The sequence below is a fragment of the Cydia strobilella genome, chromosome 2 (assembly GCF_947568885.1).
Source record: "Cydia strobilella chromosome 2, ilCydStro3.1, whole genome shotgun sequence".
NCBI lineage: Eukaryota > Metazoa > Arthropoda > Insecta > Lepidoptera > Tortricidae > Cydia > Cydia strobilella.
The window spans coordinates 63,754-88,572 of NC_086042.1; the positions used below are offsets into that span (position 1 = coordinate 63,754).

At 41.3% G+C, this 24,819-nt stretch overlaps 2 protein-coding genes across 2 annotated transcripts; one reads left to right on the plus strand and one right to left on the minus strand.

Moving 5' to 3' along the window:
• On the minus strand, positions 1-13,249 carry LOC134749007 (organic cation transporter-like protein). Its single transcript, XM_063683899.1, has 11 exons — positions 13,159-13,249; positions 4,948-5,109; positions 4,277-4,439; positions 3,904-4,025; positions 2,735-2,976; positions 2,350-2,519; positions 1,998-2,136; positions 1,253-1,360; positions 839-1,029; positions 242-369; positions 1-128 (listed from the first exon to the last, which is right to left on the minus strand). The coding sequence occupies exons 2-11, from the start codon at positions 4,967-4,969 to the stop codon at positions 1-3; spliced, it is 1,413 nt and encodes a 470-aa protein (XP_063539969.1). The 5' UTR covers positions 4,970-5,109; positions 13,159-13,249.
• On the plus strand, positions 13,196-23,792 carry LOC134749026 (phosphopantothenate--cysteine ligase). Its single transcript, XM_063683921.1, has 6 exons — positions 13,196-13,319; positions 20,608-20,895; positions 22,267-22,579; positions 22,802-22,987; positions 23,461-23,563; positions 23,650-23,792. The coding sequence occupies exons 2-6, from the start codon at positions 20,630-20,632 to the stop codon at positions 23,790-23,792; spliced, it is 1,011 nt and encodes a 336-aa protein (XP_063539991.1). The 5' UTR covers positions 13,196-13,319; positions 20,608-20,629.
• Positions 23,793-24,819: the final 1,027 nt, after the last annotated feature.

Consider the following 24,819-nt stretch of genomic DNA (forward strand, 5'->3'; position numbering starts at 1 on the left):
TTAGTCTGTTGTAGGTTTGTTTACTCGTAATGGTTTCAAGGCGACGCCACTAGGATCCGCCGACTCAATCGCCACTCGCGGGCGCCGGCGTCGGTCGCTCGGCAGCAGGCGCAACAGCAGCGCAGAAGCTGCAAGTCGAATAATCACAACAATAGATTTCTAATTATTAATTAGGAGCTGTAATAGCAGGTTGGCAGCTTGGCTACTTGCACGTAGTTCAGGGGCTTTAAAGAGGACTCACTGGCGAAGACGGCGGAGAACAGCAGCAAGCCGAGCCGGCAGTGGCGCCCGAGTAGGTAGTTGGCGAGCTGGATGGTGAAGAAGCCGCACAGCCGCCCGCCCGTCATCGTTAGCCCCACCGCTAGGCTCCTGAAACGTTTATCCGATTCATAATCTAATCTAACCATCCATTTTTGGTCGTTTGTTGCTTAATCGAGTGAAAACCGGTTTCGACGCATTAATAATGGATTAAGTTGTTCCTTGTGACGGTATGAGATGCGTCCACGTATTACTCAACGAAGGCAAGGTAAAACCATAAAACTTCGTGGAAAAACGGGATATCTTTTCCGCGCCAAAACCAACACCCGAATTGTGTATTTCTCAGACATTGCAATTGCTGATATGTTTGTAAAGTTCTGTCTAGTAATAGTATGCCCTCAGTACGCTACGATTAGCTCGCCTCCACACTCTAGCAGATGTTATTGAGTCCGAAGAGTGAAGATTGGGCGTTATTAGGAATACATATATTTCAACTTGCCCTACTCCAAAACTCTAGGCACGCCACTGGCGAACGTAGACAAGTGTTATATTACCATACCCTTCAAGAGTGTGGAGTTACCTCAAGTGCGTGGGGAAGAGCGAGACGGCGATGGCGGTGTAGGGCCCGACGACGACGATGCCGACGACGAGGCCGGCGTAGAGCGCGGCGCCGACGGCCGCGGGCGCGCCCGCCGCCGCCAGCGCGCCGCTCGCGCCGCACGCCAGCACCAACACCGTCACCGAGTCGCGCCGCCCGTAGCGCCCCACCGCCTGCACAGTGCATGGTGCACCTGAGGGTCACGTAACGCACGCGCTGAGTGTCAGCAGCGTGCACGTTCGACGCTGATGCCACACATGTACAGCGATCGGCGAGCGTGCGCGCTCATGACGCTCGAATCGAAGTGTGCGTTCCGTGGCCGGGGCATTAGTAAAAAAACTTTAAAATAAATAGATATAAAGGGATATAAAAGACAGTAGGTAAGTATATAGTTACCAGACTGAGCACACCGTTAGCGATCAACTGCAGACTGCACGCCGCCAGCAGTATCAGCAGTGCCGACACGTTAATGGAGCAGGAGACACCACTCGCGGCGCCGGCGGGCTGTCAATTAATTATAATCCCACCAAAAACATTACACGTAAATAGATGCAAGTCTCGCAACGCAATTCATCTGCTGCAAAAAAGTTTTGAGATGTAATCTAACGTGATACCAAGTCGGTTATTTTAGTCAGTGCCAGGGGGTGTTAAAACGCGTAAGCATAAATTTTAGGTCTGTGGTTAAAACCGGATCAGTATCTTTAATTTTTAATACATATAATGAACCCTTAACTTGCTGCTTGATGAGCGGGGTCTTCTGTCACAAGTATTGATATACTTAATACTTAATATTGGGAATAAGCCATATTCCCAATATTAAGTATGTCACTGAAAATTCAGGGTTCTAGCTTTAGCCAGCACAAAATTACAGGACGTTGAAAATGGCCTGAATGGCTTCGCAAAAAGGATGGTACGGCCGTGCCTCTTTGTTTTGCTCACAGACCTAAAATTTATGCTTACGCATAAAGACAGCTGAAGTCTGGGAAAGGGAAGCCATCACGTATATGAACATCCCATGAGTGCGAAAGAGTGCGGGGGCACGGACAATCAAGACAATCAAGACAAGGCAATCGTCAAAACAGTTTTCTGTTGGCTGCTGTAAGGGATGTCTGTATCGTGTCGCAGGTTTTTGAAAACTTACCTCGGCGAGTGCTCTCGTCTCGGCATACAGGCTGCTCTCGATGATGGCGCAGAGCGTCATGTCGGAGCCCTCGCCCGTCTGCAGCAACTTCGTCAACTGGTTCGATATCTTCGGCAGCCAAATTAGAAAAGCTCCTACACTAAAAAAGTAACTCTTCAATCTCGCTCATGCATGTATATCAATTTATTAGGCCTATAATCTGTTACTATCTGTAATTTCAAGTCTAGACAGTCAAGTTAACGGGTATCAACGACGGTTAATGTCTAATATGGCGCTAAAGCTATCATCGCCCCAAGAACTCTAACACTTTACAATGTAACGACCCGATTATCAAGTGAAACGTGTAACGTACAACTGCATGCCGATGAAGAGCAGCGTGCAGATGGCGGTGTACTTGCGCAGCGGCGCGCGGAACAGCGCCGCGACCCGCCCGCGCCCCGCCGCCGCCGCCTCACCCGCCCCTGCCTCCGCCCCCGCCATCGCCGTCGCCATCTCCTGGGAATCTAGAAAGAGCCCCTGCACCTGCAACCAAAGAGCAAAGCTTGCTTTATACATGTATTTTGGTAACTTACCTAAACGTCAGTTTGATGAATACTTAGTTTGTTTCGAGTCAGCGAGCGAATAACCGATAGAAGATAGAACCGAGCCGTTTGATCTAGGAGATCAATTTGGTCTTCTTATGAGAACATTGCCATGCTGCCTTGTATCAATTGCGCTAGCGTGCTTCAAGGACTCACCTGAAGCTTCTCGTCCACTTTATTTATTTTATAAATAAATTTCAGAATTTTCATGGCACCATCCTCGTCGCCCTTGCTGAGTACGAACTTGGGACTCTCTTGGATGAAGAGCCATATTCCCAGCCCGGCGACGATGGCCGGCAGCGAGTACGCCAACATGAGCATCCGCCACGAGTTCCAGTAGATGCTTAGGGCCGGGACGTAGTAGGAGAACGTCAGGGGTATGATGGGGATTGCTAAACCTGAAAATATCAAAACCAATAGAAAAGGGAGCTAGTTTAAAATAGTAGAGGTAATTGTATTTTCCCTTCACTAGCTCAGAAAGCCGTCTTTTATCCTTTAAAACAAGCGGGGGAAAACGCATTTTATCCACTAGTGAGGAAAGTAAATTGACCTTGGATGGAGCGTGTTTAAGTAGCTTGACAGATAACAAAACGTAATACGCTCATAATAATGGTTCGTTCGATATTAATTACCATTAAATAAATGGTTTGAGAATCTAATAAAAAATACCAGATTTAACTTTATTTAATGATTTTAAGTCATAAACCTTAAAATTCCATAATAAACGTTTGTTTTTTTATAATTATGTTAAATATAATTCTGAACGCACAAGTTAAGTCGATGCAATTTCAAAACGCATCATTGACATTTCATACGTCAGAAATGTCAACATTGTCAACAAAAATTTTACTTAAAAACTTCTCACGTAAAAGTACACAATTTCCAGTTTTTTGTTATAATATCGTACAAAAATGAGTGATTCCAGTTGATGAAGATGATCTAACGCCTGTGGATGTTGCACTTTCCTCGCTATAGTGAGGGGAAAAGTTTTGTGTTGCACACGGGTGCAAATGAATTTTACTTCTCGTGTGTTAAAACACTCGCTACGCTCAGGATTCTATTTTAGAACCACTCGCTTCGCTCGTGGTTCAACTATAAAATCCTTTCGCTTGCTTGTGTTTCAATTCCACACTCGCGGGTAAAATACAACTTTGCACCCTTGTATAACAAATAACTATTTTATCACACTCACATTATATTCACAGAATAATTTCTGCGCGAGCATACAAGGCACAGGGGTCGTTAGCCTTAGCTGTTACTCTACACATGACATTTAGTAGTGTGCATGGTGCCGGAGTAGTTTAGTGTACACGCTTACGGCTTACCTGCCATGACGCCCTGCGAGCACAGCATGACGGTGGCGACGGCGAGCAGCGCGCGGTCGCGGCTCGCTCGCGGCGCACTCTCGCTCAGCAGCGTCATCACCAGCGGATACACTCCCGACCCTCTGAAATTTACACGCATTGAATTATTTTGGCACGTTCTGCAAACATTAATGGTTTGTTCGATAACACAAAGAGGATGTCGTAAAATCCTGCTGGTTTAATCAGAGTTTGAGGTTCACAATCACCAGTCGGACCGGATTTCTGAAATTTACTTATCTGAAATTTTGGCACCAATGTGATGATGATTTAAGATGTGAATCGCAAAGTGATTAGTTGAGTTTCATAATTTAAAAGAGTACTCGTAGGTACTTACAGGAAGGTGGTAGCGCACTGCAGCAGCAGCAGCAGCTGCCAGGAGGGCGCGAGGCTGGCGGCCGCGTTGGTCAGCGCCGCGCCGCCCAGCGCGCCCAGCAGCACGCGCCGCCGCCCGCGCCGGTCTCCCAGCCAGCCCCACACCACCGACCCCACCACGCCCGCTGGCAAATAACGCAATCACGTCTTATTCTTCACCAGTCACAGACTAACATTTTATTTTTTTATTTCTTTGAAGTATTTAGAAACAAACAGTCTCTTATAGTAATAAATTATTACAATATAGGGTAATCAGACATATAGACCTACAGTTTCCATAAGCTAATTAGTCCCTGGCAAGCTAATTAGTTTATGTAGCTTAAGATACCATAGTTAAAACAATACATCGAATTTAAGTATTTCATACAAAACTTGTTTTTGGTCTATTTCGTTTGTTTTATCAACTAGAGCTATATAAACTAATTACAGACCTAGATATACCTCATGTCATCCTCCATCCTCGATCCCTTGGAACTCTTGGAAGGTATGGTTAATGGTTGAAAATCTTCAATATTGACAAGGAACTTTGTGGAATTGTACACCGGTTTTATTACAGTAGGGAGTGCACTAGTGCGTCACGTCGATGTGTGTGCTATGGAGTGAGGTGAGGTGAGGTGAGGTGAGGAGGCTCACCGACGAAGGGCGCGGCGAGCATGGCGGCCTGGTGCTTGGGCGCGGCGCGCAGCTCGCAGGCGCCGGCCGGCACGAGGATGCCGCCGCCGTAGCACACGCACGCGAACGCCAGCGCCGCCGCGCTGCTCAGCGCCACGCACCGGTAGTTGTAAGCGCTAACACCTGTACATTGTCAATGAGGACTAACGCGTATGAATTCGCCGCTAGGGGCGCTAGTGTAGATGGTGGTCTTTTCCATAGTTCGAAATGTCAAATGTCACTTGTCACTTCAATGACTGACAGCTGTTCTATAGTCTTTTGGACCACCATCAACAGAGGCGCCAACTGGTGAGCAAAAAAACGATAGCCCTCATTAACACGATTCAATAGGGTTGTTGACACGTTACATTTTGCAACTAAATCTAGTTAAATAGATAGAAAAATGAACAATTTATCACAATACATCGAAAACTTAATAAATATATCGGAATAGTAAAAAAATACAAGACGTCAAAGTTTTAAAATTTAAGTTTTTGTTAAATACCCAAAAAGAAAAAAATTATGGTACCATTATTCGATTCCTTTGAAACTGCATGTTTTAATATATTTTTTGCTTTACCTTCCTGTTTCACTTAATGCACCAATAGGTGGCGTTAGTAGTAGCGGTTATGGAAATTTAATTTGTTTATCGTGGTTGGCAATTAACACTAAAATATCTTTAAAACTATTTAGAATAACATGTATATATACATAAGTATAATAGTTTGCATTTATATTAGACATGGCATAGTTAAGCGATTTTTTTAATGAAGAAAATTAGTAACTAAAACTGTCAAAAGATGGCACTGTTCCCAAAGCTGAGTTTTTAGGGTTCCGTACCCAAAGGGTAGAAACGGGACCCTATTACTAAGACTCCGCTGTTTGTCTGTCCGTCTGTCACCAGGCTGTATCGCATGAACCGTGATAGCTATCACCAATGAGTATATAATATATCTATCTTTGCTATCACTCTGTCTAGCTAGACAGTTGAAATTTTCACAGATGATGTATTTCTGTTGCCGCTATAACAACAAATACTAAAAATAGAATAAAATAACTATTTCAGTGGGGCTCCCATACAACAAACGTGATTTTTTTGCCGTTTTTTGCGTAATGGTACCTACGGTACGGCACCCTTCGTGCGCGAGTCCGCACTTGGCCAGTTTTTATCTCTTGCGGATTTGGTCTCAGGAACATTAAGGAACAGGTCATCTGGGTCATCAGTTCAATTTAAAAACAAGAAGTGAGTGTTATCAAGTGTTATCAATTATACATGGTAAGTATAACAGTGTAAATAATTGTAAGTAAAGTGTTGGTTGAAAGTATATATATACAGCTAATACATACAGTACAGTGTGTTGTGTTACTTTTGTACTTCCAACCCTTCCCTACTTACCGGTGGTATCAAGTGCTTCCTCTAAAGGTACTTTAAGGATTTTGTCGTGAGTGTCGTGATCGTGACTCACGTGACCCATCACATTTCTTCCAGGGTTCAATCAATTAAAACATATTCACGCGGCATTCATACTTAAGTTATTATCTTTATATAAATATATAAAACTAAACTAAACAAACAAACTAACTAACTAAACTAAATAGTTAAAAAAAACTAGTTAATTTACTCTAAAACAAACTCCTGTATTGTGGTATTGAATGACTAATGAAATGCGAGTAATATTAACAGGGGCTTAGGCCGGCCTAGCGTGTATTTTGTGTTATTATTATTTTCATTCGATCATTAAACGCTCTTTACACGGATAAGTAAATTTATTACAGATTACCGTATCGGCATGATATGCCGCGGTATCTGTTCTGGGGGATTAAAGGCGTCTGCTTACTGTACGTGACTACGTGTGTTGTGTACCTATACCTACTGTCGGCAGTAGGTAATGAGTGAACTGACGCATGAATGAACTATAAGAAATTATAATCCCATCAAAAATATTACATGTAAAAAGATGCAAGTCTCGCAACCCAGTTCTTCTACTACAAAAAAGTTTTAAGATGTAATGACATACAGTTTGAGCAATACACATACGAGTAGTACAAGCACATTACATCTGTAACTTGTATAAGTTGGTCAAACCCACGTCAAACCAAATTGGCAGAAAATAAGAACAGAAAAAACTATACTCCTCCTTTTCTTTTGGGTGCTAGTACTAGTGTAAGACAAAGATAGTATGAGATGAGACTATCTGTCTATGCTTAAAATGAAACAGTCTTTTGACAAACTAATCCCCCTTATTCATTAACGTCTACTACATTTGACAAGCTGCTAATATTCGTTTGTCCCTTCCCGACGTATTGGTATGATGGCAAGGGACAAACGATTATTAACGGTTTGTCAACTTTAGTAGACGTTTTTGAATAAGGGGGTAGTAGTCTATGGGCCCCATATATTCCACGACTCTCCTCTTTCCGCACAGACTTCTACTCCGTTTAACCCTTCGAATGCCTTGTCCCGCAGGGATCGGAAACCGGTATTATTTTTAAACCGTTTTCGTACATTGACCCCAAACCGTTATAATAGTGTTCTTGGTTTCAGAAACCGGTATTTTAAATGGTTCTGGGAACAAACGTTTGCTCGCCGATTCCGTTCTCAAAGAACGGAATTAAACCGGTTTATCTGAAAGGTTTATACGAAATGATCCGTTCTTCGAATAACGTTTTCGGTTTCGGTTACGGTAGTTTGAAATGGTTTTGGGAACGAACGATTGAATTTCGTTCTCGGGAACGAAATAATAACGGTTTTCCGCCAGCCGCAGCCTAAACGCCAAAGTACCTACGTATTTTTTCCGCTGTTATGTCGTATTTAGTAAGTAATGGAGTTCATATTTGTATGCATTGCGTGATTCGCCCGGTGGACGCCGCTGAGTAGTAGTGAATAAATTCGCGCGTCTGACCAATAGCACTGACGGCTCAGCGGTACAAAGACTACAAAGTCGGACTAGCGATCGTATGGGCGAAGGTTCAAACCCCGGTGGGGCATTATCTTTTTTCTAAATTTTTAAGGATATTTTTTTTTCTTCGGCAAGTCATTCCAGCTCATGTCTTTGAAAGATTAATACCGTTGGTGTGTAAACAATGTACCCGCCATAGACATCGAAATTGCAAATGTAAAATTATATTGCAAACTGCAATCACCGTTTATTAACTAAGTTTGATACTTAATACCAAAGAGGATATAATAAGATAGAGCGGTACTGTCGTAGTAAATTTTGTAACCACAGTAAATTCACTGCCATCTATCGACACACTTTAAAACTAAAAATGAAGATTTATAAAAATACGTTAAAATGTATTGAAATATGGATAAATGATTTTTTTTATTTGCATTAATTATTTTTATTATTTTGACCCATGTTCAATCACTGGCATGTGTTAAAATTGTTAAATAACAAACGAAACCGGCAACGCCCTCTATACGAGAGTAGGCCTAAGGTAGTGGCGCCATCTGATCGAGAATCAAATTTTCGTGATTTTCGAGCACGTTTTTTCCTTACACTGTAAGTAAGTAAGTAAATATTCTTTATTGTGCACCATAAAGTTAAAAATACACAGAAAGCGAAATACAAGCTTAAGACTATTAGGTAACAACAGGCGGGCTTATCGCTAAAAAGAAAAGCGATCTCTTCCAGACAACCTTTGGGTAGCAGGAAAGTTAAGTACTTACAACTTTGACTGTATTCGTCTATTACGGAGTTATATCTATCTGTTAATACTTATTACGGACATTATTTATTGTTTTGAGTGACATTACGGCGAAGGAGTAAGTGCTAGTGGCTAAGCAAACACTGCCAATGTACATTAAATAATAGTACGTTACTACAGAGGCCGTGAAGTAAGTGGTTGCCGGCCGAATAGAAAAGACGGCCGAACGTAGTGAGGCCAGATAGTTATGAGGCCGCCAACCCCTTATCACGCCGAGGTATGTATAGTGCTTTTCTCAAACATGCAATGAAATAATAATACAAACATGATGATGATGATGATGATGATTGTTTCATGTCGTAACGTGATAGGTTATTTAGTGCGTGGAGTATCGAGGAGGAACGAAAATTTTATTATTTTTGCGCTACGACGCATGGTTTAGGAGATACAGCCCTATAAAGTTTTTTATTGTTATTTTTTTTTGTTTTTATTTTTATTTTCATTGTGTTTTTTGTATATTACTTAGGGGTTTCATAAAGGGGAACGAAAATTTTATTATTTTTGCGCTACGTAGCAGCGTAGGTTTAGGAGATACAGCCCTATAAAAATTTTTTTTTGTTTTTTTTGTTTTTTCGGTTTTTTTTTTTCAAATATAAATCAAGGGTCACCTGCAGCAGGGGAACGAAAATTTTATTATTTTTTCGCTACGACGCATGGTTTAGGTGATACAGCCCCATAAAGTTTTTTTTGTTTTGTTTTTTTTTCATTGTTTTTTGTATATTACTTAGGGATTTCATATAGGGGAACGAAAATTTTATCATTTTTGCGCTACGACGCATGGTTTAGGAGATACAACCCTATAAAAAAAAAATTGTTTTTTTTTTGTTTTTTCGGGTTTTCTTTTCAAATATAAATCAAGGGTCAGCTAGACGGGAGCGAAAATTTTATTATTTCTTCGCTACGACGCATGGTTTAGGAGATACAGCCCTATAAAGTTTTTTTTTGTTATTTTTTTTGTTTTTTTATTTTCATTGTGTTTTTTGTATATTACTTAGGGATTCCATAAAGGGGAACGAAAATTTTATTATTTTTGCGCTACGACGCATGGTTTAGGGGATACAGCCCTATAAAAAAATTTTTGTTTTTTTTTTTGTTTTTTCGGGTTTTTTTTTTTATATAAATCAAGGGTCACCTAGAGGGGAACGAAAATTTTATTATTTTTTCGCTACGACGCATGGTTTAGGAGATACAGCCCTGTAAAGTTTTTTTTTGTTTTTTTGGTTTTTTTTTTTCATATATAAATCAAGGGTCACCTAGAGGAGAACGAAAATTTTATTATTTTTTCGCTACGACGCATGGTTTAGGAGATACAGCCTTATAAAGTTTTTTTTTTATTTTTTTTTTCTTTTTTGATTTTCATTGTGGTTTTTGTATATTACTTAGGCGTTACATAAAGGGGAACGAAAATTTTATTATTTTTGCGCTACGACGCATGGTTTAGGAGATACAGCCCTATAAAAAAAATGTTATTTTTTTCTTTTTTTTTTTCAAATATAAATCAAGGGTCACCTAGAGGGGAACGGAAATTTTATTATTTTTGCGCTACGACGCATGGTTTGGGAGATACAGCCCTGTAAAGTTTTTTTTTTGTTTTTTTAGCATGTTTAACCGCTTATAAATATAATACCATAGAATTTGTTTTTTTAATTCTAATGTCGCAGGTATGCTTACAGAGAGGGTGGTCGTTGGCTGTATGTAATTTTACTTTGTCAGTCTAATCTTATTGAGCAAATTTAAAAAGTTAGAGCAGCGGACAATAATGTACGTTTCATACTAACTCTACTTGGCCTAGGTCAAGAAGTAATGTAAAGAGCCATAAATGAGCAACTTCATGTCTTCATTTCGTGACATTAACGCATACATTTTGGAGTATGTTTGGGAAAAATAATATAATATAATAAAGGGGACTGGCATAGTTAAAGTAAATCCTTTGTTTTAGATGAAAAATAACTTTGGTCCATAACGTACATATGTCAATATTTCCAATTGAAAAAAGGTCTTCCAATAATAATGCCGTAATTTCAGCTAATTTCCCTGAATTTTGTCTTTGGTATTTGTGTGTGTGTGTGTGTGTGTGTGTGTGTGTGTGTGTGTGTGTGTGTGTGTGTGTGTGTGTGTGTGTGTGTGTGTGTGTATGTGTGTGGTATTTATAGACCTAGATATACCTCATATCATTGTATGTGCAAAGTTTCATTACAATCCGACACGTAGTTTTAAAATGAGAACGAAACTCCGTTTGTATGGGAACGTGAAATTCGGTCGAGCTTGCCGGGGACTTTTAAGATGCCTCGCTATGTATATGTCGGCGGCAGATCGTAAAATCGGGCATATCGAGATATTCCTAGGCATATCATGAAACGCCGCCCTTTCACGATCTGACTAAGAATAACCCAGGCATATCACGATCTGCCTAATAAAAGAGGCGGCAGATCGATCATACCAATTGCATTCAAACTGCTTGGCCTAAATTGAATCAAAACAAGAACGACTGCATGAAGCTTAATAATTAATTATTTTTATATAAATTAGACCTTTAAATAACTGTTTAATGTAACTACCTAAAACTTCTTTTTTTGTCTGTTTTGGAAATTATTGTAAATTTATTATATACCTATTATTGTTAGAATTTGATTATTGTGCTTATAATTTTGTTTTTGACGATGCAAAATGCTGATTCAGCCAACAAGTAGGTATGTATAATTTTTATGTAACTACCATTAGGTAATCGCACTTTATGCGTATGCATGCTTTATTTCTAGTTTAGTATTAATTTCGTGTAAGATAATATGTAGATTTTTGACGATGCAAAAGTGATCCAACAGATCCTACTTGAATAAATTGATTTTTATCTTATCTTATCTTATCTTATTCGTTGATATTCCTAGCTTCATACCGGGCGCATCGTAAAATAACATGAAACGCCGGCATTTCGTGATCTGACTACCGACAACTAGCCATATCATGCAATCTTCAAGGGTTTCAAGTGGAAAGATAAATATCAATTATAAATTAGAATTATATTGTATTAAGCGACTATATTTTACGGTTTTACAACAAATCAAAATGGAAAAACAGCTAAATCACATATGATGCCGTAGATAAACTAACAGTTAAACTCGATCAGCTGATGCTTTTCCGCCATTTTGCCGCAAACCAAATTGCGAAATCGCCGTGAAGGGGTGATATTCCTAGGCATATCATGAAACGCCGCCATTTCATGATCTGACTAAGATTAACCCAGGCATATCACGATATGCCTTACAAAAGAGGCGGCAGATCGATAGGAGCAATTGTATTCGTCGAAATTCCTAGCTTCATACCGGGCGCATCGTAAAATAATTGCATTTTTTACCACTGGTGGCGCTGCATTCTATGTGGCGCTGCGTCCGCCAGTGTTGCCAGATCGTACCCATTAGTGCAGAGCAAATTTAAAAAATGTAGGCGCGAAGGAATATCGTAGGTATAGCTGGTCAAGCAAATCTTGTCAGTAGAAAAAGGCGGCAAATTTAAAAAATGTAGGCGCGAAGGGATATCGTCCCATAGAAAATTTGAATTTCGCGCCTTTTTCTACTGACAAGATTTGCTTGACCAGCTTTACGTATCTTTTGTGAAAATTGTGTATTGGTAAAACCCCCTCCAGACTATGTGCGTAAATCGCGGCGCGTCTTCGCGGAGATGACGTATGATTCCACACTCGCACAACTTAACGGCAATTTCGATGCGACGATCTTCCTAGGAATATCACACCTTGAAGTTTGCACGATATGGCTGGTGGTCGCTAGGCAGATCATGCAATGCCGGCGTTTCATGATCTGCCTGGGAATATCACACCCTACTTATTTGATATGCCTAAACGTCGCCGGGCAAATCGTCAAACGTTGAGGTTTGAACGATATGGCCGGTAGTCGCTAGTCAGATCGCGAAATGGCGGCGTTTCATGATATGCCTAGGAATATCTCGATATGCCCGGTTTAACGATCTGCCGCCGACATATACATATTATAGCTTCTTGTGTGGACTCTGTCAAATAGTACGTAAAAGATGTCGTAAGATGCCTTTTACCATAAGATATTTTACCATATATTATCGCTCCTTCTGTGACGGGCTTAAGTACGATGGTTTTGAGAACGTTATAATTCCGTTCTTCTGGAATATCGGTTACCGAAATAATTTTGTTCTTTCATGTAACGTTCTTGTAATAAACCGATATTTCAAAGAACGGAATTAATAGCGGTTTCGTTCTTCTTGAACCGAAATTATTTTGTTCTTTTACAAAGAACATTACCGTAATAAACCGGTATTCGTACGAACGAAATTAATAACGGTTTAAGAACGATATCAAATGGTTTTTGGAAACCGGTTCCGATCCCTGTTGTCCCGTATACGTCACAGCCAATTTGAACTTTAATATACAATTTCAAGGTTATTAATTCAGTAGCAAGTTTATGAAGATTGCTTCACATTTTTGTAAAAGTATCTTACCCCGTAAACGCGTCAGCAGCTGTCAAACAAGTGTCAGGTCGTCGTGATAACGATTGATAGCGCGTTCTTCCAACATCTCTTATTAAAAGCGGAGTGTAAAGGTCGAGCGGCTGCCGGCTGACGCCGAGCGACGTCCAAGGACACCGCAGTCGCTATCAGCCGTAAGTCGCGTAGGCTAGGCCGTGCTCTGCTCGCTCCCAGGCCTCAGGCTCGCGCCCCACGGGCCACGACGGATCACGGAACGCCGCGCGTGAACAGGTGTCGGTCGGCGCCTGCATTGATTTTTCTATAAAAGCAGCTGGTAAATATTAGTTTTTGCTCACTATGATACACCGCTTCGTAGAGGTTATTCGGAAGAGATCGTGACGTCAACACGTCTCACGTCTCCTCGGTTTAAGGTGTTGCATAAAATAATGTTGAACATTTTTGACTATTTAGTCGAATTCGAGTGTAAATAAGATCGCTCATCTTTATTAGCAGGCGGTGTAATGTTTTGAATTTGGTTGCATTGCAAATCAGCATTCAGTTTAAAGATGGACTTGTAGAGTGTATGTTTTAGTAAGTAAGTAAGTAATCATTTATTGTCAGATTGTGCATGTCAGTATACAGATGTTACAATAGTATCTTATAATAGTAAGTGTCACAATCAACCGGTTTAGGGTATACAATAGACTTATTCCTAAAATACAATAGTAATATATATATAATAGCTAGATAAATTACATTCCAAAGACAGTAATTGCAATTAGAATAAGATCCAACATCTCACTCAAACGCGTTACTGTAAGTAAACAGTATTTGTTTTGCATGAAGGAATCGTGTTTGTTTGTTACCAAAAATGGTCCTACTTTGCTCCTTATGGCACAGAATAACTAATAGTACTACCATACAGAAAATTCACTCCTTCACAAAAGCCAGATTTAGGTATAAAATTATACCTACACTCGCTGCCTGCAAGCAAAATTGAAACTTATAACCGCGCACGAACCGTGAATCTTCTTTGCGCCCCGCAGTTTCATGACCGAGCTGCGAGTGTCGGCACAGGGTTGTCACTTGACAAGTTTTTGTACCTATACCTATACAGATTTATTATTTTTAAGATAAATATGTAGGAATTACAAACGTTGATTCTGTAAACATAAATTTTTTAGCCGGAGATAGTATGTCTGATTCTCACGGAAGTAGGTATGCCAAAGAAGTATGTATGTATGTATGTAAACACTTTATTGTACATAAGACAGATTACAAACACAATAAAAGAACAAAAATATATACAATGTACAAAGGCGGACTTATCCCTATAAGAGATCCCTAGAAGTATTATTCCTTTGAAAATATGTCGGTCAATATAGTCCGGAATTTTAAAAAAATGTGTTTTCTGCTTCCTTGTTCTTCTGTTTATTCAGATATCCGTAAACAGAACATTATCTTTTATACAGATTAGATCGCGATTTAGGTTTCGAAGCCATTGCGTATTTACAATTTTGCGCGAGCGCCACGTGACACGACTATCGTGCGAGCCGAGCGGCAGCCCACTGCCATACACCTTCCCGGGCGGTGCACCGGCCAACTATACCTAAACTGCGCAGTGACACCCCCCTGCTTATGCTCCAATTCAAAATAAAGGACAACATCTAATATATTCAACAATTATAGGCTTTTCATAACTGTTAGTCATCACTTTTTGTTTTACTCATTCAGTCTATAATCACGCCTGTTATCAATCATTGGTAACGAGACTATAGAGTATGTAAAAAAAACTTATTTTTTTTTATTGTAGGTACACAAATATATTTTCAGGGTTGTTAAGATTAACCTAATTAAGTACAGTTGACAAAATATACCTGGCAGAAATATACTATATATTTAGAGGTAAACAGGTGATATTCTCGAAAACCAGGTCAACAGAAGATCAGCTATAACCCGGAAGAAGTACTGGTCTCTGAAAGAAGTTCTGAAGGGAGACTACAGCCTGACATTAAAAAAAGTGGTGAGTGACACCTGTCTCCTGCCATGTCTAGTCTATGGCACACAAACATGGGTATACACCAACAAAGTGAAGGAGAAAATAAGAACAACGCAGAGAGCTATGGAGAGAAGTATGATGGGGCTGCAGGTGCAGAAAATATACAAAATAAGACACGCAAGAATCAAAGAAAAAACCAAGGTAACCAACACTCTTACCCATGCTCTTAAACATAAATGGAAGCCCTCATGAGAGTCAAAAGATGGACCATACAAACCACGAAATGGAAGGGACCGCACGGAAAACGCCCCACAGGCAGGCAGAAGAAACGCTGGTCTGAAGACATTACCCAAATAGCCGGAAAATACTGGATGGAGACAGGAGAAGATAGAGAAAGTTGGAAAAAACTGGAGGAGGCCTTCACCCAGGGATCCATAAAGACAAATAAAATAACTTGCTCAAAAATGCATAAACTAAACAAAAAGAAAGAATATGGAAGAAAAGGCTATAATAATAATAATAATATTCAACAATAATATTTCTGTATTATTATTTATATACTCCGATAAACGAAATTGTATATATATATTTTGAATTGCTACATTAGTCATAAAATTAATCTTTTTTTTTAGGTGGGACCTATTGCTGTGCACAATGGGGTAACTTTGCACCCCTAAGTAAACTAGGTAGGAGCAAAAATACCCCATACAATGGGTATCTTATTATTATTATTATTTCATTTTAGACAGGCAGCTGATGCTGGTACGTCTAAATCATAGTTCACTTAGCACAGTTAGCATAGTTTGTCTAGTCTATTTTTAAATTGATTAACACTTGCAGAGTTCACAACTTCTGAGGGTAATTTGTTCCAAGCCTTTACTACTCGGTTTGCAATAAAGTGTTTGCCGATATTTGTTTTGTGCTTTGTTGTTATTAGTTTAAGGTTGTGTCCTCTTGTGCGCGTGTTTGAGTTTCGAGCGAACAGATCGCTTAGTTCTGGACAGTCGTAATATCCGTTAATTATTTTGAACGTTTCGATCAAGTCGCCGCGTTCACGCCTTTTTTGCAGTGTTGTCAGGCCCAGCTTGACTAATCTTTCTTCGTATGAAAGTGACTTTAGTTGTGCGGGAATTTTAGTGAATCTACGCTGCACTCGCTCGATCATGTCAATATCTTTTTTGAAGTATGGATTCCATATCTGAAAGCCATATTCCAGAATTGGTCTTATGTAGGTCTATCTTTAGCATTGTTTCGGTGGTGAGGATACGAAAAGCTTTTCTAATTATGTAGATTATAGAGTTAGCCTTTTTTACTATTCGTGAAATATGGGGTTCCCCTTGAGATCATTAGACACTATGACTCCCAGGTCTTGTTGGGTCATGGTTCCTGCTAACGCTACGCTGTTTAAAGTGTATGGCAACTTTGGGTTTTTGTTGTGCATGTGGAGGACTGTGCATTTAGATTCGTTGAGGTTTATAAGCCAGTCTAGGCACCAGTCCCTAATTCGGTTCAAATCTGACTGTAGTTTACTATGGTCTATCATGGGGTTTACAAAAAGCTTAGAGTCATCTGCAAAGAAGCTGAAGTTGGATTCGATGGTGGTTTGTAAGTCGGTAACAAATATGCTGAACATTGTGGTTGAGATGACCGATCCCTGTGGGACGCCGCTCCAGACATCAAATTCGTCAGAAACACTGTCAGCGATACGTACTCTAAATTTTCTGTCGCTTAGAAATGATCCTATCCATTGTAGAAGCTTTCCTCTTATGCCAAAGTGCTCGAGTTTGGCCAGGAGTCTATGATGGGGCACTCTGTCAAAAGCTTTTTCATAGTCCAGGTATATCACGTCGATTGGTTCTGCCTTATCCAGATGGCTAGACCAGACCTTGACACATCCTAGTAGGTTAGTGACAGTGGATCTTCTCTTCATAAAGCCATGTTGTTGGTCGACAATTATATGATTCCTATCTAGGAATAGCCTTATTTCGTCGTTTATAATAGCCTCCATTAGCTTAACTGCTAGACAAGTTAGACTGATTGGTCTGTAGTTGCTGGGGTTAAGTTTGTCTCCCTTTTTGTAGATAGGTGTCACTAAAGCGTTCCTCCACTTTTGCGGCACGCTTGATGTGTGAAATGACTCCTTCATTATATGCGTAAGAGATGGTAGAATAGCTTTACATTTCTTTAGCAAGACTGCTGGGATTCCGTCGGGGCCCATGGAAGTGTCTTCACGTAGCTTCTTCAATTTGTTCCAAACTTTATCTTCCGAAATAGTGACGTCACATAAGGATTCCTGGATACGAGGGCATGCAATAGGTGGTACCGTGTCGTGTGGCTCCTTAACATAGTTACTTTCAAAACGTTTGGCGAGGGCATTCGCAATGTCAACCTCACTTGTTACTGTCTTGTCTCCATCATGCATAACACGGGGAACTGAAACTTTTGTGCTTAGTTGTTTTCTAATGTAGGCGTAAAACGCCTTAGGTCCGAGGCTTTCATACTCAGTTCTAGACTGCCTAGTTAAACTTAAAAGTGCATTATTAAGTGTTCTGTAGTGCTTGTAATCATCTCTGCATCCTGTAAGTACATATTTGTCCCATGCCTTTCGTTTGTCCTGTATTTTTTGTTTTATATTCTTGTCAATCCAAGGTTTCAGTGGTGGTTTGCGCGGTGGCCTCACGTTCGGTGTGTGCTTGTTGGCCACCTCGAGGAAGGTGGATTCAAATGCTTCCCATTTGCAGTTAGTTGTATTATGTGTGCTTACTAAATTTAAAAGATTGCGTTCATATAAGGCCGAGTCTACACTCTCTGTGTCTGTTTTGAAGTAGTTTTTCCTGTTCGATTTTATACTTTTACTTAATGTATTATTGTTTTCTATTTGCATTGACAGTAGCAAGAAATCATGATCGGATTTGCCCACAGGCGGTTGGTGTTTAACAGCTGTAATAAGGTTTTCGTCGTTCGTCATGACCAGATCAATAAGGGAAGACCGGTTGCCTTCTCTGTGTCGAGTGGGTTTTTGGACCAATTGATACAGATTGCTTTGTACGAACATTTCCTCAAACATATACTCTCTTCTATTGTCGCTATGTTGAATGTTTGCTAATGGCCAGGTTATCTCACGGTAATTAAAATCTCCAGTAATGATGACGTTACACGATGTGGACGCAGAGGATATCTCACTTATCAACATTTTTTCTTCATTTATACAAGAATCTTCTGGTCGATAGATGCATGCAAATAAGAATTTGTATTGGTTTAAATTTATATCTAACCATAGCGTGTCAATAGACTGGAGAGAAGAGTAGCTGGTATTTACTTTAGCTAGTATTTGTAATCCACATACCTCCTGAGCAACATACACAGCGATGCCTCCGCCTCTTCTGTCAACCCGGTCCTTCCTGTATAGATCATAACCCGGAATACTCACTAAGTTATTGGGTATATTCACATTTAACCATGTTTCAGTCACAGCTATGATTATCGGCTTGGGTTTGCATGTAAGAACACGAGTATGAAGTAGGTCGAATTTAGGTTGTAACGAGCCTAGGTTAGTGTATATAATGATATTGTCTAAGATAGGTAGAATTGTATTGTTTTGTTTGCATGTTGTTGTTTGTTTTGGTGTTATTGTTGGGTGGCTTGGTTTTTTGATGAAGTTATTATTTTAGGGCAACCGTTTATGAATTTAATTGTAAGGTTTTCCTCTCCTTCATTGGTGCGTTCCTCCAATTCTGTGCGTAGAATTTTTAGGTATTCTTGTTGTGAAGGTGTTTGGTCAGACTTGATGTTCTTGCCATTAGAGTGCCTGCCTTTGTTTTTAAGAATCTTCAGTGCGTCGTATTTGTTGTTAAATATGATTTTGGTTGGTCTCGGTCTGGGTGAACTGTTACCTGGGCGTCCGAGACGCACGACCTTGACCCCGGACATGTTGACCTCCCCGGTTATAGTGGCTACAATTTTTTCACATTCTCGCACATCATGCTGGTTCCTTTCTTCCGGTTGGTTAGACGAACTTTCAGGTACATTGAAGACAATGACATTTTTGGCCCGTTTTTTCCGCTCAATCAACTCTTGAATGACCTCTTCCCGGCTCGCAATGTCATTGCGCCTTTTCAAATCTTCGACCTGTTTTTGGAGCTGTTGTATAGACTGCAGAATGTTTGGGAGCTCGCGCATCGTTTTTTTGCAGTCCGTGCACAAGAATTGAACCACTCTTTGGATTGTTTTTAACTCAAACACGCGCACCTCTGTTGGTGAGAGGCCTGCACATTCTTGGCAGAGTTTGGTCGAGCAGGAGTCACAACCAATGACTGATAACCAATATCTTGCTCCTTATTTATAGCTTTGTTTTCTATAAAACAACATTTCAAAAAGTTGATTTACCAATCAAATATGTTACATAAGATGTTCTTCTTAATATTCAAATCATCTGAATATTTAATAATTATTTAAAATTTCCTTAAGCAAATATTGGAGCAAAGTAGGACAATTCTTGATTTTACAGTACCGAGAATCTGGCATTCCAACCTGATTCCTCAAACCACAGTTTGGATATCTTTAGTTTGTTTTTTTTTAAATATTAAAACAACTGATTGACCTGCCATTAATAAAAAACCGGGCAAGTGCGAGTCGGACTCGCGCACGAAGGGTTCCGTACCATTACGGACAAAAAAACAGCAAAAAAAATCACGTTTGTTGTATGGGAGCCCCATTTAAATATTTATATTGTTCTGTTTTTAGTATTTGTTGTTATAGCGGCAACAGAAATACATCATTTGTGAAAATTTCAACTGTCTAGTTATCACGGTTCACGATTCACGAGATACACCTTGTCCTATTTTTTTTTTTGTTTTTTTTTTTTGCTTGTTAGTGTGTCCCACTGCTGGGCCTCCCCTCTTTTCCGCCACTTGGCTCTATATAAGTATAGAATATTTGAAACCAAATTATGACTAACGAAAATGCGGACAAACAATACATTATGACTTAAAACTTTATGGGAAACAATAGAGACGTGCTCAAGGAGGCGGGCCTCGGGAGCCGAATAACAGAGGCCCTACGACGGCAAATCCCTGTAATGAAATCCCTATCTGGTTACAACCGGATTATTATTATACGTCACAATCACTCCGCTCCGTCGCTACCACGTCGCGGCGCGTCGCGCCACTTTTCGCCGCTCTTACCTTCATAGCAGACCCGCTCCTATCTGTTTGTTAATTATGCGAGTGCAAGCACAAGGACCAATTGCAAGGCAGCAAGGGATGTGAAGGCCCACTGTTGCCCTAATCAAAATTGAACAAAATATTGGCATCTATCTGCTGCACTAATTTTGGAACCAACACACATCTGCTGTTGCCTCGCTTTGTGCTTGCCATATTTGCAGAAGGTATTAAATTGTTCGTGTTGAAAAACACGACAGTTTCTGTGACGGTTGCTAGTTTTGGAAGTGCACTCGTGCAAGTGTGCGTGTTGTGTTGTTGCAGTGCGCATGCAGTAGGTAGCGTGATGGCGCACGGCAGCAGCTGGGAGGAGTTCTTCGCGCTGCACCTGCCGCCGACGGACTTCGAGGACAACCGGTCGCTGCTGAAGGAGTTCTGCTCGCGGCACGCGCGGCAGGGCACGCGCATCGCGCTGGTGACGTCGGGCGGGACCACGGTGCCGCTGGAGCACAACACGGTGCGCTTCGTCGACAACTTCAGCGCAGGCACGCGCGGCGCCGCCTCCGCCGAGTACTTCCTCGAGCATGGCTACGCGGTCATCTTCATGCACAGGTAATATGATAACTATCCGCGTTTATCTATTGTTGGATTGTTTCATGTATTTATTAAAGGTAATGTAGATTGTCCAAATTTGCTTAATAAGATCTCTTTTAATGTTCCGTCAAGGACGCTTAGGCATTTTCCTCCCATCACCATCAGTAATTACCAAGCTATTACTAGGTATAGAAAAAACAGTTTCTTATGCAGGGCAAGCATGAGCTTAAATAAAGCTTTTATACATTGTAATATCGACATATTTAGTGATAGCATATCAATAATAAAAAATTGCTTTAAAAAAAAAAAAAAATTGTAATTGTTCTATAGTCTTATGTAACGTATGTATGTTTGTAAGCATGTTTGATACTTAGGTACTTTATTAGTTGTGTATCCAATTGTTACTTCTGTGTATCTTCCTATTTATAGGCAGTGCCGAACAAGCCCTGTTTCTACTTGTTATCAATATCAGTATGTTATAATTAATGGAACTATAGGTCTTATTGTATATCTGCAAGTTTAAACTTATCTGTATGTGACTGTTTGTTTCCTAAATAAAAAAAAAAAAAAAAAAAAATTAATTAGATACTTTATGGGTGACAGTGATTCTGGCGCCGGTCAGGGCTAATGTACTGTGGCTAAATGTACTACCTAACAGATTTTACCTTCTTTTCTACTTATTTTTTTGTAATAATCGATCATATTCATATCGATCCTCTGTTCTTGTGCTGTATGAACTTGTACATGTGTAATTAAGTTGGGCAATAAGCTTGTTATATTTTATTCCGTTTCTATAAGTGAAAACCTATAATTGGCTATCTAATTCTATTGTAGTTTGTTGATATGTTTAGCGCTGTTGGTTTTCCATGTACCAAAATAAAATAAAATAAAATAAAATAAGCTCCAGTCCCAGTCCATCCCACCAAAAACATTTTTATGTAAATTTGGTGGCCAAGACTCACTAGCTTTTATTGTAAAAAAGTTATCAGATCTCAGCAAAAGCCTCTAAGCCCTACCTTTACTAGGTAGTTTAATAATCAAGGCTTGGCCTATTCTATTGCATCTTTAGAACGTTTATCTTTTCATTTATCTAACAACAACCACCCCAAGCTCACAAACTCTATAGGTAGGTAGTGTCACACGTTTTTTCATTTGTTCTTCTGTGTCTTGCTCCCAGATCTATTTCAAGAGTTTCTCACATAGGTATATAGGTAAATAATAGTGTCTACTGTGTGTTTATGAATGCAAACTGATCAAGTTTTCACGTTTAAATAGAAAATGAATTATATGCGATAAGGGTAGTAGGTATTGTGAAAGATATCGGCACACATAGGTACACGTACGTCGTGTTTCGATGTAAAGTTTGACCGTCGCGTCGTTTCGTCTCAGGCACAAGAGCCTGGAGCCGTTCACTCGGCGCTTCAGCGCGCTGAAGCTGCTGGACATGCTGGAGCTGACGGAGCGCGGGCCCAGCACGTCGATCGCGGTGCGCGCGGACTCGGTGGACGTGCTGGCGCCGGTGCTGGCGCGCCACCAGGCGGCGCGCGCGGCGGGCGCGCTGCTGGCCGTGCACTTCACCACCGTCTCCGACTACTTCTGGCTGCTGCGCGCCGCCGCCGAGTGCCTGGCGCCGCTCGGGCCCCGGGCGCTGCTCTACCTCGCCGCCGCCGTCTCCGACTTCTACATCCCGAAGGAGGTCATGGTGAGTCCACTCCACTCCACTTCAGTCTCCACATACCCGAATAACCGCTTTCCTTTCTGTTGTGTTTACCGGTTCGCCTAGCTTGAAGCGGTTTTCAAGCGCGGCCAATCACGTAAATAGGTACGTTTCCTTTGTCGTTATAGGTACATGTTCTTGTCAAGTATGCTGGCGCCGCTCTGGTGTCGCTATGTAATATCTTATCGTATTGTTTGTGTTGTGCAGCCGACGCACAAGATGCAGTCGGACGGCAGCGCGCCGGTGATCCAGCTGCAGCTGGTGCCGAAGATGCTGGCGCCGCTGGTGTCGCTGTGGGTGCCGCGCGCCTTCGTCGTCTCCTTCAAGCTGGAGACCGACGAGGCGCTGCTCGTGCCCAAGGCCAAGGCCGCGCTCGACAAGTACAAGCACAAGGTAAACACTACCACCACCACCACACTACCACGTCTAACTAATATGTAGTATTAGCTTGTTCCTGTCTATTGTCTCCTAAACGGTCATTCCCATCCCATTAACGGCTCTTTACTAGCTTTTGATAACTATTTAATTAGAAAATGAGCGAACTAAATACAATGAAGGAATAGAGATACATCTCTTCGTACTATAACGGAAAAGGCAGGACACAAAAAATACAGACAAAAGAGTGTTTCCGTGCGGCATTTGTGACTGCATTAGCTTATTAGTTTCTGATACATGCGGTTCTGACATACAGACATGACGAAACCATAATCCTAAGCCCAGAAAGCCGAGGCAAGACGGTTTCGTTTTCATCATTCATTTTAGCTTCAGAATTTGCGGTGCGTGCCGTTTGAAATAAGTTTAGAGATGTCGAAAATAGTTATGTAGTAAAGAAAAGGTGATCTTATATCGGCGTTGTGTTGTCGCAGATCGTGGTGGCCAACCTGCTGCAGACGCGGCAGACGCGCGTGCTGCTCGTCACCAAGAGCGACACGCAGGAGATCGTGCTCAGCCGCAGCGACCTGCTCGCCGGTGAGTTCACAACGATGCCAACATTCTCCACAGTCTCCTCATAGATCACAGAGGACGGCAACCGTTGACGTTGCGTGTCGTTGCAGGCGCGGACATCGAGATGGCGATAGTGGGCGCGATCGTGGCGGCGCACGAGGAGCACCTGGAGGGGGGCGGGGTCGGGGGCGGGGGCGGGAGCGGTGGCGGGGTGGTGTCGGGAGCGGTGGCCGCGGCGGGAGCGGTGCGCTGAGCCTCGCGCGGCCGCGCCCGCCGCCTCTACCTCACCGCGGACTAGCGGCCGCCACGCCAGCGCCACGCCAGCGCCACGCCAGCGCCACGCCACTCCACATTGTGCACAGAATGGATACTTGACTGGTTTTTCTCTCGACTTGACTCTCTGTAGTCGCCGTTGACGACCTCCCGTTTTCTTGCGGGCGCCGCAACCGGACACCGGGGCGAGTGAGGCCCGGCGTCCGGCGTCCGGCGTCCGGTTGTCCGAGTGTGAAACTTTAGATCGTTTTAAACTAATGTAAACTTGGTGATCAAAATTTTACAAACTTTTCGGAAATTTGAATTTAAAATTCGTATTGATGATAATATATGCAGTGTATTCGTGTCTCAAATGTAATCGTCTGTGTTATATGTATTTAATAGACTAATAGTGTATCGTTGGTACGTGTTGATGAATTTCAGTAGTGCATTGTGTCAAATTACAACAGACAACATGTACATGGTGTAACATACAATACACGTTAGCGGTTAGACCATTACGATCAGAACGACCTCTGTTGTGAAAACAAAAACAGAATCTCGACGTTGCTCGTGCTAGTCGTGCTCGAAGTTAATGGAGATAACTAACTATACTATAGGGACAGCGTCAGCATTCGCGTTTGAAATTCATCGACACAGCACTAGTAATGGTGACAGTGAATATGTATCAAACTTTATATTCTATAATTTATATAGAATAGTATAATGAGTAGTGTAACATTTGTGACGTCACCACTGTATAGGAACCTTCCCGAACGTATATCTTTAATAATACGTTCCTCCTGATGACGTCGCGCGCCTTGATATATACATGATCAATAAATAATGTTAGTGCATATTGGACGGAGACTGCCGGCGCGGCGGTCGGTAACTCGGTAGTCTCGGTACCGGGTCTAGTTGTAAACATATTTATTACAATGTATTTAGAATATTTCCGAACTGGACGTGCGCCTTGTCGTGTTTAATCGAAAATCGCTACAGCGATTCCAACTATTCGTAGATTTCTT

Excerpts from the sequence above, each read along its gene's own strand:
- LOC134749007 (XM_063683899.1), bottom strand. The coding sequence starts at position 4,969 with ATGCTCGCCGCGCCCTTCGTCG. Across the intron at positions 1,361-1,997 it reads AGACGAGAGCACTCGCCGAG|CCCGCCGGCGCCGCGAGTGG; the intron begins GTAAGTTTTCAA and ends ATTAATTGACAG. Across the intron at positions 1,030-1,252 it reads CTAACGGTGTGCTCAGTCTG|GCGGTGGGGCGCTACGGGCG; the intron begins GTAACTATATAC and ends TGCACTGTGCAG.
- LOC134749026 (XM_063683921.1), top strand. The coding sequence starts at position 20,630 with ATGGCGCACGGCAGCAGCTGGGAGGAGTTCTTCGCGCTGCACCTGCCG. Across the intron at positions 22,580-22,801 it reads ACATCCCGAAGGAGGTCATG|CCGACGCACAAGATGCAGTC; the intron begins GTGAGTCCACTC and ends TGTGTTGTGCAG. Across the intron at positions 22,988-23,460 it reads TCGACAAGTACAAGCACAAG|ATCGTGGTGGCCAACCTGCT; the intron begins GTAAACACTACC and ends GTGTTGTCGCAG.